Genomic DNA, 19034 nt, shown 5'->3' on the forward strand with positions numbered 1-19034 from the left:
TTCATAGGTATTTTTACAAAGTTGAAAAGTTACAGTTTTAGAATTCATTGTGCAATTTTGGACAAAAAGATGTTAACTAAAATACATTGTAGATTTCATATTATATTTTAATTATTAGATAAACATATTTGAAGGATATTAATATTTCTTCTCAGATAGTATTTTTGTGAATATATTATTAAATAATATTTGCGTACTTGCCTTATGATAAATATTGGATAAATGTTTAAATATCCTTGTAATTGTCTTCTATGCATGTCTAAGAAACTTTTCTCTTTAGATTGCCTTTCATGCTGATCTTTTTCCCTTTTGAGTATGATATTTGAAGTGATAATTGCCAACAATAAATCATAACAGAACAAAGACACAAATCCCGAGGAATCCGACTTTGACACAGCTACACTAAGAGGTTTGTTAAGGGAAAGATCTGTGGAAGGACCCACCCCTGGATTTTCAGGACTCTCTGCTGAATCTACCTGGGTAGAATCTCACTCTACCTCCCCTTCTGATTGTACCTCACCACGAAGATGCTCTGGGTCATCTTGTAAGAGGAGATTCAAGAGAAATTCCTTCTTAGGGTTCTTCCCAATCCCTAAACTTCTTTCCAAGCAGAGACCCCTCAGACTTTTGGAATTCAGACATTCATAAGTGGTCTTAACAACCCTGGGGGTAGCCTCTACAGAAGACGTAGTGATAGAAAAAGTTAGAGAAGAGAGAAGAGTAAGAAGTTAGCAATCTATTTCACCTAACTTTTTAGAGGAAAAGAAAAAATGTTCAGAACTTTGTAAAACCTTTAGAAAGTTTGAAAGAAATTGTTGAAAGTAAAAAAAATGGCTGCTAGGTATAATTGTATATAGCTCAAAGTATTGGAGTACACTTTTCTTGTGAAAAGCACGAGTAACAAAATGGTAAAGCAACTGCATGTACTAATCACACTGCTGCACCACCAATGTAGGAGGCTGGCCTGGTTTGTAGTGGGTACCTAAGGTACTTACACCTTATAACCAAAATCAGGTAAGTAAACAGTCATAGAATAGTGCAAACAGTAGAAAATACAATAGATTGCAATGGGCCTAGGGGCAACACAAACCATATACTAAAATAGTGGAACTCCCCCTAGGCAAGTGTAGTGTGTAGAGGGGCGCTGGGAGTGTGAGAAAACACCAAAGGTAAGTAAAGGCCCCACCCCAGAGCCCAGGAAAGCAGGAGTAAAGTACAGCAAGTTTCCTCAGAACACACTACAAGTGTGAAGACTGGTGGAGAGAGGAGACCAAGTAAAGAAGTCGAAGAAGAGTCCAGAAAGAACAGGAGTCCCTGCCACCCTGGAAGAATGTGCAAAAGTGGATTCTCCGGTTAGAAGAAAAGTACAGAAATGCACCAAAGAAGATAGCTAAGGGTTCCTGCTTGGTTCAAGAGATGTCCCACATCGAGTTGTTGGATGCAGGCTGTTTGCATCACTGATTACCGCCAACAAGTCTTGGTTCAAGCAAATACACGGTTTGCATCAAAGAGAAGCTGCCATGACCCAGGAGGGACCTGGGGGTCTCAACTCGGACTGAGGAGACAGAGGGAGCTCTCAGCACTTAAGAGAGCCCTTAGAAGACCAGGCAGCACCCATGGAGGTGCCAGAACACAGGGACAAAGAAGATGCAAAGTGCGGTCATCGCAGCACTACACTAGAGGATCCCACGCCACCGGAGAACAACTCAGGGAGCTGTGCGTTGCAGGATGGAGTGCTGGGAACCTGGGCTACGTTGTGCATTAAGAACTTTTGGAAGAAGTGCACAGAAGCCCAAGGAGCTGCAGAAGATGCGGTGCACTGGGGTACCGTCGCAGCACGGGGAGGCAAGCTCTTACCTCCACCAACCTTGGACAGCTGGACCTTTGGACAGTCTGGGTCCCTTTGGTCCACCACCTGTGTTCCAGGGATCAAGCTCGTCAATGGGAGGAGTCCCAGAGTACCGGTTGTCATCACAGAAGCTGCCTGCTGAAGCAGGGAAGTGAGTCAGTCACTCCACGGGCGATTCCTTCGGTTCTTCTGGTGCAGGGTGAAGACAGGCAGTCCTCAGAGGGTGCACACCTTAGAAACTGTTGCAAATGCTGGTGGGAGCTGAAGTTGCAGGTCACAGGAGTCGTCCTTGATACTTTGTTGCGGTTACAGTGGTTCCTGGAGCAATCCGCAGTTGATCCGACAGTCAGAAGCTGAAGCAGAGGACGCAGAGGAGTCTTGCAAACCAAATCTGAGGAAACACCCAAGGTGGAGCCCCCAGGGTGCATCGGATTGGCACCCCAATTCCAGATTTGGATTGGGGAGTAAATTCCATGATCTTAGACCCCTCACATGGCCATATTTGGCGTTACCATTGTGGAGCTACATTTATTTACTGACATATTTGTAGAGCACGCTTATAATGGTGTCCCCGCACTCATGAAGTCCAGGAATTCGGGCCTGGACAATGTGGAGGCACCTTTGCTAGAGTAAGGGTGCCCTCACACACAGTAGCTTTGCACTTAGCCTTCAGTGAATGAAGGTTAGCCCTATAGGTGACTTATAAGGTACTTAGTGCAGTGAAAAATGGCTGTGAAATAGTGTGAGCACTATTTCACTCAGGCTGCAGTGGCAGCCCTGAAGAAAGGTTTGTATGAGCTCCTTATGGGTGGCAAAAGAAATGCTGCAGCCCATAAGGAGCTCCTGGAACTCTAATACCCTGGGTACCTAGGTACCAAATACTAGGGACCTATAAGGGGAGGGGGGTCCAGTGTGCCAATAAGAATTGGAATATGGAGTCACTAAACTATAGTGACAAATTTAAGTAGAGAGCATAAGCACTGGAAATCTGGTTAGCAGAACTTCAGTGACACAATCAAGCATACTGACAACACATATAGGCCACAACCTATGAGCATTGGGGTCCTGGCTAGCAGGATCCCAGTGAGACAGGCAAAACACACTGACAAACAGGCAGAAATTGGGGGTAAAATGGCAAGAAAGATGGTACTTTCTTACAGCTGCCACCTGTTTTAATCTTTTTAATCTCCTTACCAGGAGGTAGAGCATCCCCATGGCACATTTCCACACCATGCGGACAAGGGAGTCCAGCAGAACATGTTCACAGATGTAGGGTAGTTCATTAAGTGAGGGTGAGAATTTTTAGTTGACCCTTGACATAATGACCTAACATTGACCAGCTCTTTGCAGGTCTTGGGCATTTCCAGCATGGGGAGACACTGAGTTTTGGAAACTGTTTGCACCAGGAAGTCTTCATCTTCCTGGACGACGTGCATACCTACTTTATGAAAATAGCTGCTCTTTTTATAGCCCTCTAATACAAGGCATCTTAAAAAAGAGGGGAAAGATTTGCATGGCGGAGGTCAGGCTTTGTATCACTCAGGTCGGGGTGAACCAGCTGGCCTTGGGTCTGTGGTGGATGTCTGAGGGGTGTTCGAGTGGTGTGAGGGTGTTGGCGCAGTCTTCTATCCATTGATGCAGGTTGCTGGTGGCTGTGTTGGGGTCCTAGGTCCTGGGAGGAGGCGCCTGGGCGAGGGTGGAGATCAGCTGTTCTGTCGAGATTCTGTTCCAATAGCGACGGGGGGGTTGAGTGGTGAGGTGGTGAGTGACCGGCTTCTGGAAGGAGAAATGGATGCAGCGATGGTCGGTCCAGTGGAGTTCGGTGGTATGGCTGAAGGAGACGTGGTTGCTGGCTGAGAAGATGGGGTCGAGTGCGTGTCCTGCAGTGTGGGTGGGCGACGTGACGAGTTGCTTGAGCCCTAAGTTGCTGAGGTTGCCGGTTAGGTTGGTGGTGTTGATATCGTTGTTGTTTTCTAGGTTGAAGTTCAGGTCGCCGAGGAGGATGTAGTCTGTTGAGGCGAGGGCTTGGGCGCTGATAGTGTCGGCGATTTCGGTGCAAAAGTGAGGTCGGGGGCCTGAGGGTCTGTAGACCAGTGTTCCTCTGAGGGTGGTGTTGGCGTCGATTTTGAAATGGAGGTGCTCGGCGGAGTTGATGGTGTTGTGGGAGCTGGTTGGAGACTCTGATGGTAATTTTGTGGACTATGGCGATTACTCCTCCTGGTTTGTTGCTGCGGTCTCTTCTAGTGATCTTGCAGCCTTCAGGTATGGCTATGGCTATGTCTGGTTCCGAGGCCGAATTCATCCAGGTTTCGGTGAGAAATGCGACGTCAGGCGATGATGAGGTCAGTAGATTACAGAGTTCGATTGCATGCTTGTGGACAGAGCGGGTGTTGAGCAGAATGCAGCTGAGGTGGTTGTCTGTAGCTTTGTGTTGGAGCTTGGTGGTTAGGTTGCAGGTGAAGTTGCAGGCTTTGCAGGCTTTGCAGGAGAAGGGTCCTTTGGTGTGCTTCGAAGTGGACTGGAAGCAGATGGAGGAGCGTCCTGGATTGAGGGCGTGGAGGTCATTAGCTGTGTAGCCGTGATTGGTGGTGTGGGGGGCGCGTGGGCCGGGGGACTGGTACTGGGCGCAGTCTTGGCACAGACGGGCTTGCCTTTGGTGCGCCCGTGCCACGGCTGCCATAACAGGGGCGGTGGGAGGGAGTGGCAGCTGGGAGGAGCGAGGGGACCCACAAATGGGAGAGCAGGGGGGGCGGGCCGCGGTGGCTGGGGGCAAGCAAAAAAAACAAAATAGAAAGGAGAGGAGGAAAGAAAAAAAGGGCACCTGGAGTCGAGGCAGCGGTGTAGGGAGCGACCTGCCTGCCTGAAGCAGGGTCAAGGGTCGCTCAGGACCTCAGCGCCTTTTGCAGCTCCTACTTCTTGGATGAGCTCTCAATGGACAGTCAAAACTTTTACAGAACTGCTTCAACTGAGCCTTTGTATAGCTCTCTAATTTCTCTAGATCAAAAGCAGCTTCAACTGATGCATCTCCAGAATGGGACATGATGAAAAGTCAACAAAAGTGCAAAGTTCCAAAAGGCAGACAACAAGTTGCTAATGAAGTTCAGAAGTCAATCAAAGATTACCACAAAAATGAATGTAGGGAAAAAATCCAAGAAAAGAGAAAAAGCAAAAATCACAAGACAAGTAGTATGTGGTCACGTAGTGGTCTGAACTCAAAACAGTAGTGTTCACTTAATCACTGTATGTGAATTACAAATATAAGTCCAATCCCACTGCTGCCACCAATGTTAGAAATGGGGTCTTTGGTTGGCAGTCGGGTTGCCCCCCTGTCCAAGCAAGGATCCTCACTCTAGTCAGGGTAAAGGAGAATCACCCTCAGCTAATCCCCGCTCACCCTCTTGGTAGCTTGGCACGAGCAGCAGGCTTAACTTTAGAGTGCTAGGTGTAAAGTATTTGTCCCAAAACACACACCGTAACTTAAGGAAAACACTACAAAATGACAACAACGGTTTAGAAAAATAGAAAATATCTAAACAAAACCAAAACGACAAAAATCCACAATACACAAGTCAAGCTATCACTAAAAATGCAAAAAGAGTCTTCATGTAATTTTAAACGCTGTTAGCGTGAAAATGTACCTTGGGTGCATCAAAATAGCCCCACACGGGTCAAAAAGGGCTTGCGATACGTCGATTTCACTCACAAGCAAGACCTTGAGTTGTTTCTCCTTTAGTCGGGTCAACAGGCGTCGTTTCTTGGGCTGCCAGCTTCTCTTCTCAGGCCCCAGGAACTGGATGGGCACCACTTGGCAATGGTAGGAGTCTCTCCAGAGGCTGGCAGAGAGGTCTTTGCTGTCCCTGAGACTTCAAACAACAGGAGGCAAACTCTAAATCAAGCCCTGGGAGATCTTCACAAAAAGGAAGGCAACACTAAGTCCAGTCTTCGTCCTCTAGCACAGGCAGAATCTGCAACTTCACGCTAGCTCCACAAAGCACAGGCAGGGCAGCTCTTGTTCCTCAGCTCATCAGCTCTTCTCCAGGTAGAGATTCCTCTTGGTTTCCTGAAGTGTTATAAAGTCTGTGGTTTTGGGTGCCCTTCTAATACCCATTTGCCCCTTTGAAGTAGGCTTACTCTCTTGTTTGTGAAATCCTGCCTTGCCCAGGCCAAGCCCCAGACACACACCAGGGGGTTGGAGACTGCATTGTGTGAGGGCAGGCACAGCCCTTTCAGGTCTAAGTGACCACTCCTCCCCTCCTTCCTAGCACAGATGGCTCATCAGGATATGCAGGCTACACCCCAGCTCCCTTTGTGTCACTGCCTAGAGAGAGGGGCAAACAGCCCAACTGTAAAACTGACCCAGATAGGGAATCCACAAACAGGCAGAGTCACAGAAATGGTTTAAGCAAGAAAATGCTCACTTTCAAAAAGTGGCATTTTCAAACACACAATCTTAAAATCAACTTTACTAAAAGATGTATTTTTAAATTGTGAGCTCAGAGACCCCAAACTCCACATATCTATCCGCCCCCCAAAGGGAATCTTCACTGTAATCATATTTAAAGGTAGCCCCCATGTTAACCTATGAGAGGGACAGGCCTTGCAACAGTGAAAAACGAATTTAGCAATATTTCACTGTCAGGACATATAAAACACATTACTGTATGTCCTATCTTAACCATACACCACACCCTGCCATTGGGTCTAACTAGGGCCCAACTAGGGCCTACCTTAGGGCTGCCTTACATGTAAGAAAAGAGAAGGTTTAGGCTACCCACTTGCCAAGTCGAATTTATAGTTTAAAACTGCACACACAGACACTGCAGTAGCAGGTCTGAGACATGATTACAGAGCTACTTAGGTGGGTGGCACAACCAGTGCTGCAGGCCCACTAGTAGCATTTGGTTTACAGGCCCTGTGCACTTCTAGTGCACTTTACAAGGGACTTACTAGTAAATCAAATATGCCAATCATGGATCAACCAATTACATACACATTTTGTATAGGAGCACTTGCACTTTAGCACTTGTTAGCAGTGGTAAAGTGCCCAGAGTAACAAAACCTGCATCGAGCACACAACAACCTGGGAAACGGAGGCAAAAAGTTACGGGAGACCACGCCAAGGATGAAAAGTCTAACATATATGTACATAGTGACAACTGCATAATCTGATCTATAATCTAGATAAAATCCACAGTGCACGTTTCATACAAAACCTAAATGACAGTTTTTTGCAAAGTCTTAGAAGACTCTAATCACCATTTAGAAAAATAATAAAAGGGCAAAGATTCAAAACATGCACAAAGAAATATAACTATTGCGTAATCAGACAACGATCTGCGAACATAGCAATAAACACTAACCTTTGTTCAGCTACTGAAAAGCTACCATCGTCACTGAGACCATCTTGCCAGATTATACAAAAAAAAAAAAAAGTAAACGTTTCAATTAAAAATGGCTTATTCATTTGTGAAACTAGATGTACAGCTAACTGAACCTAGAAAAAAGTATATAGCTGTACATGTGGCAATAATATGGTTCCAATCCCTAGATAACATCTAACACAACTATTATGGCAGAGGAATAAAATATGCTCAATGATGAACAAGTTACTTACCTTTGGTAATGCTTTATCTGGTAGAGACAGTATCGAGCTGCAGATTCCTTACATTTAAGTTCACTGGCGTCAGCTTTGAATCCGGATATTTTTGGTGAGCAATACCCTGCGTGCGCAGTCAGGTGGCGTTGTTCGGCTCCGCGTGGCTTTGTCAGAGTCGTTGGAGCCGTCGGTGACGTCAGGGTTGCAAAACTTCCACGCCAGAAGTGCAGAGTTATGGATAGAACCAACATTTTGTTTGTGCAAGACTAGGGCCCTGAAAGGGATAAACCCTAACCCTACTAAACATACACAGAGCGGGGAGGCATGGGTGGGTGTAAGGAATCTGCAGCTAGATAGAGTCTCTACCAGATAATGCATTACCAAAGGAAAGTAACTTGTTCATCTGATAGACTTCTAGCTGCAGATTCCTTACCATACACTCCCAGCGGTGGGCTGCAGATACCTCCACTACACTAAAACGTCCTGTAGGACTGAACGGGCAAAGTGTCCGTCTCTCCATACTTGATTGTCCAGGCAGTAATGTTTGCAAATGTGTGCAAAGATGCCCACAATGCCGCCTGACAAATCTCCAGGACTGGAACCTCCTCAGCTAGCGCAGTGGTAGCAGCTTTGCCCCTGGCAGAATGAGCCTTAAAGAGGCTGCTTCCTAGATCTTGATGCAGAGAATGACCCAGCGCGAAATGGTTCACTTCTGCACTGCCCAACCCTTCTTTGCTCCAAGGTACCCCACAAAGAGCAGTCAAAGTAGAATAACAACGCTCTTTTTGGGTCCAGTCGGTGGAGTTGCTCCTCTTCCTTGGAGGGATGCAGTGGAGCAAAAAAGGTGGCCAGGGTGAAGTTCTGACCCAGATGAAATGGGGTCACTACCTTGGAAAGAGGCACGAGTTCGAAGTACCACCTTGTCTGGATAGACAGTGGGATACGGTGGCTTGATGACAGAGATTGCATCTCACTCACCCTCCTGGCAGTTGTTATTGCCACTAAGAAGGCAGTCTTGATGGTGAGCAGTTGGAGGGGGCAGTTATGCAAAGGCTCGAAGGGAGCACACATCAGAAATGTGAGGACCAGATTTAAGTCCCATTGGGGCATAACAAAGGGCGTTGGGGGAAACATGTAATGTACAAACTCTTGCAGGAATCTATGTACAATGGATTTAAACAGAGAAGGCTGATCAGGCAGTCTATGAAATGCCAGTAAGGCAGAAAGATAGCCCTTGAGAGACCCCAAGGCAGAACTTTGCTGGGCAAGAGAAAGTATGAAGAGAAGGATATCAGAAAGAGAAGCAGAAAAAGGAACAATAGACGTTTCTGTACAATAATATACAAAGCGTTTCCAACCACAGGCGTATACCGTTTTAGTGGAGGGACGCCTGGCTGCCAAAATTATTTTACAGACTTCAGGAGGAAGGTCAAAAGCCATCAACCACCACTGCTCAATCTCCATGCATGAAGGTGCAGAGTTGACAGGTTCAGGTGGCGAAACCGCCCCTGCTGCTGCAACAGAAGATCCTCCTGAAGGGGCAGCCTGATCGGAGGACTGATGCTCATTTGGAGAAGCTAGAGATACCAGACTCTCTGTGCCCAATCCAGAGCCACTAGGATGACTTGGGCCCGGTCGTTCTTGATCTTCTTGAGAACTTTGGGCAGGAGTGGTAAGGGCAGAAAAGCATACAAGAGGCCTGAACTCCACTCGCAACCAAAACCGTTGCTGAGCGATTGCTGCCATGGAAACTCCAATGTGCAATACTGCCGACATTGCGAGTTCACTGTGGAGGCGAACAGATCTAATCAAGGCTCTTCCCACTGTCGAAAGAGTCCTTGTGCCACCTCCAGATGGAGATACCATTCGTAATCCGCTAGGCATCGACGGATGAGTTTGTCCGCCCTGGCATTCAGAGAACCTATCAGGTGTTGAACCACCAGAGTTATGCCCTGCTGATCCAGCCATGTCCAGAGACGCAGAGCCTCTTGACAAAAGGTCCACGACCCCACACCACCCTGCTTGTTGCAGTACCACATCACTGTGGTGTTATCCGTAAACACCTGCACTAACTTCCCTTTCACAACAGGAAGAAATGCTTTCAGTGCCAATCGATCCGCCTGGAGCTCCAGCAAGTTGATATGGAGTACAGATTCCACCGGAGACCAGAGGCCACTGGTCTCTGCCTCTTCCACATGGCCACCACATCCCAAAAGTGACACATCTGTCAGTACTGTGCGATCTGGCTGGGGAAGGGAAATGAGTCTGCCTCTGACCCAATCGCAGTTCACTAACCACCATTGCAAGTCTTTTGCAGTTCCCTCCAAGATCTGAACCGTGTCGTAAGATTTCTCTGATGCTGTGCCCACTGGAACTTCAGGTCCCACTGCAGAGCCCTCATATGCCATCGGGCATGTTTGACTAACAGGATGCAGGAAGCCAGGAGTCCCATCAGCCTCAGAGTCTGTCTTACCGAAAACCAGGATAGAGGCTGAAACATCGGTATCATAACCTGAATATACTGGACTCGCTGCTCTGGAGGATAAACCCAAAACTGCACTTTGTTCAGAACAGCCCTGATGAAAGGGAGCTTCTGTGAGGGAGTCAGGTGTGACTTTGGCACATCTATAATGAATCCCAGCAAATGCAGGGGGTCCCCCATAGTATGAAGGTGGGGGATGATAGCCTGAGGCGTAGGAGCCTTCAACAGCCAGTCGTCGAGGTAGGGGAAGACTGAAATCCCTAACCTGAGCAGATCAGCTGCTACCACTGCCATCACCTTGGTTAACACCGAGGGGCACTGGTGAGACCAAAGGGGAGCACAGTAAACTGAAAGTGCTTGTGGCTTACCTTGAACTGCAAGTAACGCCTGTGGGCTGGCAGGATGGGGATGTGAAAATACGTATCCTGCAAGTCCAACGCTACCATCCAGTCTCCTTGGTCTAGGGCAGACAAGACCTGAGCAAGAGTGAGCATCTTAAATTTCTCCTTTTTGAGGAAGAGATTGATGTCCCTTAAATCCATGATAGGGCAAAGACCATTGTTCTTTTTAGGAATAAAAGTAGCAGGAATAACAATCACTGCCTACTTCTAACATTGGGACCCTTTCTATGGCTCCTTTGGCCAAGAGAGCCGTAACTTCCTTGCAGAGCAAGATTAAATGATCCTCCATCAGCCTTTCTTTCAATGGAGGGATTGAGGGTGGGAAAGACTGGAAGGAGAGGGAATAGCCGTTCTGTATGATGTGCAAGACCCTTTTGTCTGATGTTATAGATTGCCAGTGAGGGAGATTAAATCGAATCCTCCCTCCAACTGGATGAGCATGGTCTCGCAGAACCATACTAGGAGGGCTTGGGTGTTGCAGAAAAGGGTGGTGGCCGACCTCTGGCTAGACCCTCTGGGTCTGAAGGTACCACGACCTCGTCTTCGCACTGGATGCTGTGAAGATGGAGGACGTGGCTGACCTGTGGCTGGCATGGAAGCCTAAAAAGGGGCGAAAGGCAGACTGCTGGCGAATGGGCACTGAGAGGCCTAAGGATCTGGCTGTAGCTCGAGAGTCCTTAAACCGCTCAATCGCGGAGTCTGCCTTTTCTCCAAAAAGATGTGAGCCATCGAAGGGCATGCCCATCAGATTTGCCTGGACATCCTCTGAAAAGCCAGTGGTACGAAGCCAGGCATAGCAAGGAAGGGCCACTTTCGATGAAATCACCCTACCCAGGAAGTCTGTCGTGTCCAAATCCCTCCCATCCTTGACAGCCTGAGTGAGAGTGTCCCGTTCCCCACTGGGACCTGGGGCAGCACCTGTGCCACCGTATCCCATAAAGTATGGGAAACACAGCCCAATAGTCATGAGGTGTTTACATACCTCAATGCCAGGCTGGAGGAAGAAAACATCTTGTTCCCAAGTTGGTTCAGCCTCTTCCGGGGGAGCAGAAGGGAAGGCACAATAGGAAATGGAGGCTTGGACCACCAAACTCTCTGGGGTGGGGTGTTGGGTAAGTAGATTAGGGTCGGTAGGAGCTGGTCGTTGGCAGTGGCCATTTGTCCTATTTACAGAAGCCCCTGTGCTGGGTCTGGACCATGTCCCCAGCAGGACATCAGTAAGGGCCTCACTAAAAGGTAACCAATGTAGCAACCCCTGGCTGAAGCATCTGTCAGGACGTTAGTCCTGACCTGCACTGTAGGCAAGTCTAGGTCCAAGACCTCAGCTGCCCTACGCACCATCATGGCATAGGATGCTTACTCCTCTGTAGCCACAGAAGGAGATGAGAGCATACCAGCATCTGGAGAAGTATCCAGTCCACTGGCTTCCCCTAGATCTTCATACCACTCCCGCTCCTCTAATCCGTTCTCTAAAGGGTCCTCAGACCCCTCCCATTCCGCATCTGTACCTGGCTGTTCAAAATAAGCCTCAGGCACTGTCCTGGGCCATGTCGGCGCCATTGAAGTCGGAATCCGTGTTCGTGCTCTGGATCATCTGGAATGAGGATGGGGCTCCCACCATTGGTGGGGGCTGGCAGTGGGGGGGTGCGTCGCCGTCGGAACCGGTGCTGGAGGAAGCAGACTGTGTGGAACCTGCGCCGGTCCGGATCCGATATCGGATCCCGGGGTCTCCAACGGCACAGAGGCTAAAGCCACCGGTGTCAAACCCGATTGGGCCCCTGTTGACTCCGCAGGTCCGAAGACCCACCTGTGGGGGCAGCCCAGTCAAAAACAAGGTGCATGGCTTTGTAGAAGTCTTTAATTTGAGTGGGGCTGCTCTGGCTCCCAGATAAGGGGGGAGACACGAAGTCGGCCCTGGCATCGACTCTGCTGAACGGTGCTCAGAACGTCGACGTTCTCGTGACGCCTCATCAGCCGACCTCAAGTCTGCTTGGACGACTTCTTCTTGTGCCTTTTCCCCGAGTGCCCCGAGGACCTTGAGTGCGAAGGAGAGGACTTGGGGATCATGGAGCGGTCCCGTGACCTCATAGGAGTCGCACCAACCAAAGTCGACTACCCGGCCGCCATGAGCCTTAGAGACTGCTCTCTCAAAGCCTTCGGGGCCATGGCCCGGCAGTCGGAGCACGACTTTGCTTCGTGGTTTCTGTTGAGGCACCAGAGACATGCCTGGTGGGGGGGTGTTACCGAGATGGCAGGCACCACATGGCTTAAATCCTGTCTTACTCGATGACATCCTCACACAGACATGAAAAATCTTCGACAAAAACAGTAAAAAAAAAAAAAGGCAGATGATAGCTCGAACCCAAAGTGGAAGGAAAAGAACTGACGTACACGCGACAGGGTGGTGCCTTTATAGGGGACCGTGATGTCACAGACGGCTCCAATGACACTGACAAACCAAGCCGAGCTGAATGACGCACGCGGATCCAAACGACACCACCCGACGGTGAGCGCAGATGTTTGCTCAGCAAAAAAAATCCAGATTCGAAGCAGACGCCAGGGAATTCAAAGGTAAGGAATCTGCAGCTAGAAGCCTCTATCAGGTTTAGTGAGTATAATAGAGAAGCTGCCAGGGAAAAAACTAATTTTCTTCTAACTGGCAAAACTGAATAGCTCATAGCTATGTTGAAACATTTCTTCCCACTCCTTAAGTGCATCTCTAAGCCCTCTTTTTCTTTACTTTTTCAAAGTGGTGAGTGAGTAACTGGACTTGCTGGCTACCCTGCCTTTGTTTATACCGACTGCCAATACCTCTAAGCTTAAATGTAAACAATGTTTAAATAACAGAACCTCTCTTCTCTAAAGATGCAGTACATACTTATAATAAGCTTCTAATTTTCAAAAAGCTATACCATAACTACTTACCAATACTGCTATCTACAATACTGAGCTGAGTCCAGGTTTTCATGCAATGTTATATTTTAAATTTGCATCAGCAAGCAAACCCAAACTCACAATGATAAAGTCTGGCAGTGAACAAATGTAGACCAAAGCCTCTACAACCCTTCAGTAGGGGGTATTAATGGTAATCTAGTATATTACATTCTTGAAGAGTTTGTGTTTGCAAAAAGATAACTCTTGAACTGAGTTATATCTAGTTATTTTGGGACAGATTAAATAAAAATTGGTAACTGATTATCTGCCTCTTCAATCATTACATACAGTAAGCAATTGTCAAATATTGGCGTGGAAATCGTGTCATTCATCTGGTAAGTAATATCTAAGAGAGGTGCCTGGCAATATAGTCGAAAGTTACGTTGCGCTAACGCACCCTGTTTATCTAGTTGCAAGTAGAAAAATCTCAAAAGAGCATGATGTTTGTTCCACATAAAGCCATGCGATAATGAATTAATCTAGAAAAAATTTTTTGGGGAACTTTAATAGGGACACTGGCAAATAAGAAAATAAATACCAGTACAATTCACACTTTGACCACGGCCACCCTGCCAATTATATAAAGAGGTTGAGCTTTCCATTTGAGGAGGAGATCACGTACTTGAACAAATGTAACCTAGTAGTTAAATTTAAATAACTCACCATAGCCTAACATAACATATATTCTCAGATATCTAACTGGAATAATGAGATTGTACCCACAACTCAAGCCCTCAGGTAGATCAGCTATTGAAGCATTAAACAGATCAATTTCTGATTTCTCTGGATTCATTTTCTATCCCCCAAATCAATGTGAACTCTTGAATCTTTTCTAATACATTTAGAAAATTTGACTTTTAGGCTTTCAGAAAGACATCCAAGTCATCGGCATACGATTCAAATTTGGATATGCTGGAAACGGGGCAGATTTTATCATCTCAAATGGCTTCTGTGAGGGGCTCCATATAAAGAGCCAATAGGACTGGGGAAAATGTTACCCTTGTCTAGTCCCACAAGTGATCTTAAGACTCCCCTGCTTCTACTGAAGTTAGTATTGAGGCTGAAGCATTTGCATAGAGCCTCTTGAGTAGCATTTTACCGTACTTCAAACCTGCAATCATAACAGTCTCTCTTGAGGGTTATCAGGCTTCCCTTTTTATGCACCCCACTGAAACGTTTTATTTTACTATTGGCATAGAATACACTAGTATATCTGCAATGCTTAATAATTACTATGGAACTGTATCCACATGTGTTGTAACGTCCACTGATGTAGCAACAGTCTAAAAAATAATTTGGAATAACCACATTGCTGCAAAAGGTTACTTAAATCAAGTAATAGAACCTATTATATAGTACATTCTCCATCAAAGTGTTCAATTTGGTATCTACCTGGGTCTAAATTCTACAAATTACATTAAGCTTCACATTGCCCGTAGCCAGTAGATCCCAAATCCAGAGTAGAAAAATGTAGCATTTAGTTACGTATAACATATTGCCTTAGTTCACAGATTTCACTAATGCACCGCCCTAGGATTTTGGGAAAATTAGTTCTGTCCAAATGTGCTTTGTGGCTCACTTAGTATGCTTCACAAGCTGATCAGCAATTTATGCTAGCAAGCTTATCTGTTACAGGAAGTCTGTACGGGTGGTGAACACCATGCGAACACCACACCTTCCCACTCAAACAGTGCTCTTTGCATGAACAAGCTTGCTCTGAATACACGTGTTCGGAGCGCAAGGTAACAGTGCCCTTTGATACAAGGTACTGCAAAACCAACTTTCTCACTTAAAGATGGATGCCGGACATGAACCATGAAGAATTTGCCGTTCACAAAAGTTAATTAGGCCCATTTTCATGCCTGGCACGTTTCTATATATTGTATGCACAAACACACAGAAGGAAATAACACATTTTGTTTTGCTTTTATTTGGCAAAGCAGCATTGCCTACGCCGTTCAGTAGCATTGGGCATAGCTTACACAGAACATTAACAGTAAATGAGAAAGTTGACAGAACTAATTGAACTATGAAAAACTGTGTCGATTATGCCCGTTTTGAACAGCGAAACTTACAATAACATAAGCGAACACCCCGAATTTATTCAAGTTTATTATGTACAAATACCGGGTTGTGTAACTGTAGCAAAGCAGCAGGTTGTATTCACTACATGCTATTCGATGACACCACTTCAAAAGACTGAAAAAGGAAGCTCATCTCTGGTTTCTCTATAGAATTTAGCAGACATCTGGATATATATAGAATCTGGCAATGTGCACGTATTGTAGTGTCAAGGAGTGCATGAGCAACCAGAACCACGAAGATTCTGAACAGTTAAGTTAAAAATTGAAGTGTCCACAAATAAAAATAAAATCTGAGATTCCTCTCTTCTTTAGACAAATAAAAGGCATGTAAACACAACGCTGCCGAGTTATTTGATCCATTCTCTACCAGATTAGCATTTTCAGCTTCTAGAAAAAAAATGATACAACACGATACATGTTTCCATGCCGATCATAACAGCACAACAAAGTCCAAAAAAAGCTGCGTTGCTGTTTCAAAAAGCTTTCAGAATTGGAGATGAGCATCTCACTGTAATACTACGGTTGGATCAAACGGATATAGCTTTTATAATTCACCCCTGCGAAAGAAAAAGCGGTAGTTAGAACGGCTGCTCTCATTACAATAAAGAAGCCATTAAAACAAGTATTTGAAAGGCCAACAGCGATTACAAATAAACATCAAACACAACCACATACAAAAATACAAAATTATTTAGACAGCAATAGTACTGTGTATGCCATCAACTGTTCAGATCAAAACGTTATTCGTAGCTGTTTGACATTTTCGGCACAAAAGAGGAAGGCCCTCGTTGCACTTTCATTCAAGGGTGGAAACTCTTGATAAGGGGACGCCATAACAATTTTTACTGTTCAGTATTTGATCGATGTAGTATTTCGTAGTCAAACTACACAGAGCGTGTCTCCCTTCGTTAGATGTCTGCATTTATGCAATTTAAATCCATCATTTTTTGTTTACTCAAATGTGCATTAAACCATGCACAAACTAAAAGCACATAACAGTATTAAAGCAAACCATCTGCAATTTTATTAAAACATGCAGTAAAAAGGAAGGCTTCTATTGTACTTACTGGGGGACCACTTAAGACCTCTAAATGTCTGAGTATCTGTTTCTTCAGGGTATCTAGTGAAGACATGACCTCATTCACTGGTCAGAAAAAATGAAGTGCGTGATTGTCCAGGGCCTAATACTAGAATCAAGAGCAATTGCCTTAAACCTTTCATCTAGTCGAGGACTTCTTGGATGCCAGTTAGCTCTTTACATTGGATCTTAAAAGTTTCAACTGGATGAATAAACTCCGTAGGCACTAAAGACAAATGTTGAAGAAAGGTGAAGAATGATATCCCCCATCCATGAAAGGATGTTAAGTGAGTGTAGGTTGTCTTGGAATGATTACTAGTGGGGTCAGGGGGTAGCATTAAAGACAGATTACACCTTAATGCTTTCTGAATTTTTTGAACCCTCCTATTTCCAACCTGAAAGATGTTACTGTCTGAAAGAACTTCCATTTTGAAGGCTGAGCAATTACAGCTCAACATTTTGAACTCCACAGTATGGAACCACCCGATAAACGCCTTCAAAACAATGCACTTTAATAGAACGCCATTTGGTACTTAAATATTGCCTGCTTATCCATCTCAAACGTTCTTATTTCAATGACCTTGGAATATTGACAGATTTGCAATTTGGGTGGATGCGAGTATCAGTCTTATCCACATTAGCATATGCAATGTAGAATGCATTAAGGCAGTTTTGATGTCACTGACTAAAGTGCTTGGTTGGGTTGTGACTGCCAGTGTCAAGGGGAAGACATGACATGTCAACACCGCCTTGACACAATGGCTTGAAGATCAAATGCTTGTTGAAGGTAGAAGTGAGATTGTGTAGTGGAATCAGAAAAACATTTGGAGGCTATATAGTTTAAAGCAATCGAATCCAAATATATTTATGGTTTTACAAATCAGAGGCTTCAAATCCCATATTCATTGGGAATCAGGTTGTCCTCTTGAATTATTTTCCGTAATTCGCAAAAATATTTCCCATCGTATGGGTGTCAAGAAAAAGCATTCACTATTTGCCTTTCTTCACCTATTGAGTCTAACTATGCAATGTTTTAAAAAATCGAAATCATCAAAACAAGGTGACCAGCTTTTTCATTTTCCTTTGTGCAATTAGCAATAGATCTTTGAAATGTAAAAAAAATAAAAAAATAAATGGCCATTTTACAGGCAATTCCTTACCCAATGTAAGCCAGACAATGCAAAGAACACCTGACTAGATATTTCTCCCAATAAATGGACTCCTTAAAACAAATTGTCCAGTTTCAATAGAAAAGTCATTTCATATTTAATCTGAAGTAAACTAAACACGTAATGCAAAAGACAAAAACGGCCACAACTGTAGCCAAAAAAATCCACCTGCGTTCTGGTAACATTTACAAACACATCTTCGGCTTGGGGGTTAATAAACAAGTTACTTCCCTTCTGTAGCGCCTTATCTGGTAGAGACTATATCTAGCCGCAGAGTCATTATCTCCAGGCGTCGCACCGGATCTGGAACCCTTTTATGAGCAGTACCTCTGAATGCTGGTAGGTGGAGTCGTTCAACTCTGCATGGCGGCATCTGTGCAGGAAGTGACGAGCACGGTACCAATATAGGCGCCACCCCAGCGCACTGATGTTGGTTTCTTTTTGCACAGCCACGAAGAACTCTGACCACTGGTGTAAAAAATTAGGACCCTGAAAGAGAACAGCCCTGTCCCAAGAAAACGGTTCACAGAATACGGGGGGGGGGGGGGGGGTTGTCAGTAAGGACTCGGCAGTTAGATATAGTCTCTACCAGATAAGGCATTACCTATTTAAGTAACTTGTTCATCTGAAAGAGACTTCTAGCTGCAGATTCCTTACCTTAGAATAGATATCCAGCAATAATCCCCGCTGGCAGGTCTGCAGATCAATTTCACACGAGGAAGTCCTGCAGGACCAAACATGTAAAATGCCCATTCCGACGGACTGGACTGTACAGGCAGTAGTGTTTTGTGAACGTGTGCAGAAAAGATAATGTTGCTGCCTGGCAGATATCCAGGACCGGAACTCTGCGTGCTAACGCAATGGTCGCACGCTTGGATCTGGTGGAATGAGCATGCAAAACATCAGGAGATTGCTTCTTGGCCACTGCGTAGCAGATCTTGATGCAGAGCACAATGCATCTGGAGATGGTCTGCTTCTGCAGGGCCCATCCGTTCTGCACTCTGACATATCCCACAAAGAGTTGGTACCCCACCCAGAGTTCTCTTGTATGATCAAGATGGAACAATCCCCCTCCTTTTGGGTCAAGATGGTGAAGATGCTCCTCTTCTTTGGGAGGATGTGGTAGAGCGTAAAAAGTAGGCAGAGTGATGGATTGGCCTATGTGAAAAGGAGTAACCACTTTGGGAAGAAACAAAGCTCTCAAAGAAGCACCAGGTTGTCTGGGTAGATGTTTAAGTAAGGGGCTTGAATGATAAAGTGTGAAGCTCATGGGCTCTCATGGCAGATGTAATAGCCACAAGGAATGCGGTCTTGATAGTGAGAAGCCAGAGTGGACAATTGCACAAAAGCTCGAAGGAAGTGCCCATAAGAAAATTGAGGACTAGATTAAGGCCCCACTGGAGCATAATGAAAGGGGAAGGTGGAAACAAATGTTGCAAAC

The 19034-nt window shown here is 45.6% G+C and overlaps 1 protein-coding gene across 2 annotated transcripts in view; it reads right to left on the reverse strand.

The window, feature by feature from the left end:
* Positions 1-15176: 15176 nt before the first annotated feature.
* The window catches only part of PCMT1 (protein-L-isoaspartate (D-aspartate) O-methyltransferase), a 199365-nt gene continuing 195507 nt past the window's right edge, over positions 15177-19034 (reverse strand). For both annotated transcript variants that reach the window (XM_069234300.1, XM_069234301.1), the window contains exon 8: positions 15177-15903. In XM_069234300.1, the coding sequence (XP_069090401.1) occupies positions 15891-15903 (13 nt within the window). In that variant the 3' untranslated portion in view covers positions 15177-15890. The remainder of the gene's footprint in view (positions 15904-19034) is intronic.

Source organism: Pleurodeles waltl, chromosome 5 (assembly GCF_031143425.1).
Source record: "Pleurodeles waltl isolate 20211129_DDA chromosome 5, aPleWal1.hap1.20221129, whole genome shotgun sequence".
Classification (NCBI taxonomy): Eukaryota; Metazoa; Chordata; class Amphibia; order Caudata; family Salamandridae; genus Pleurodeles; species Pleurodeles waltl.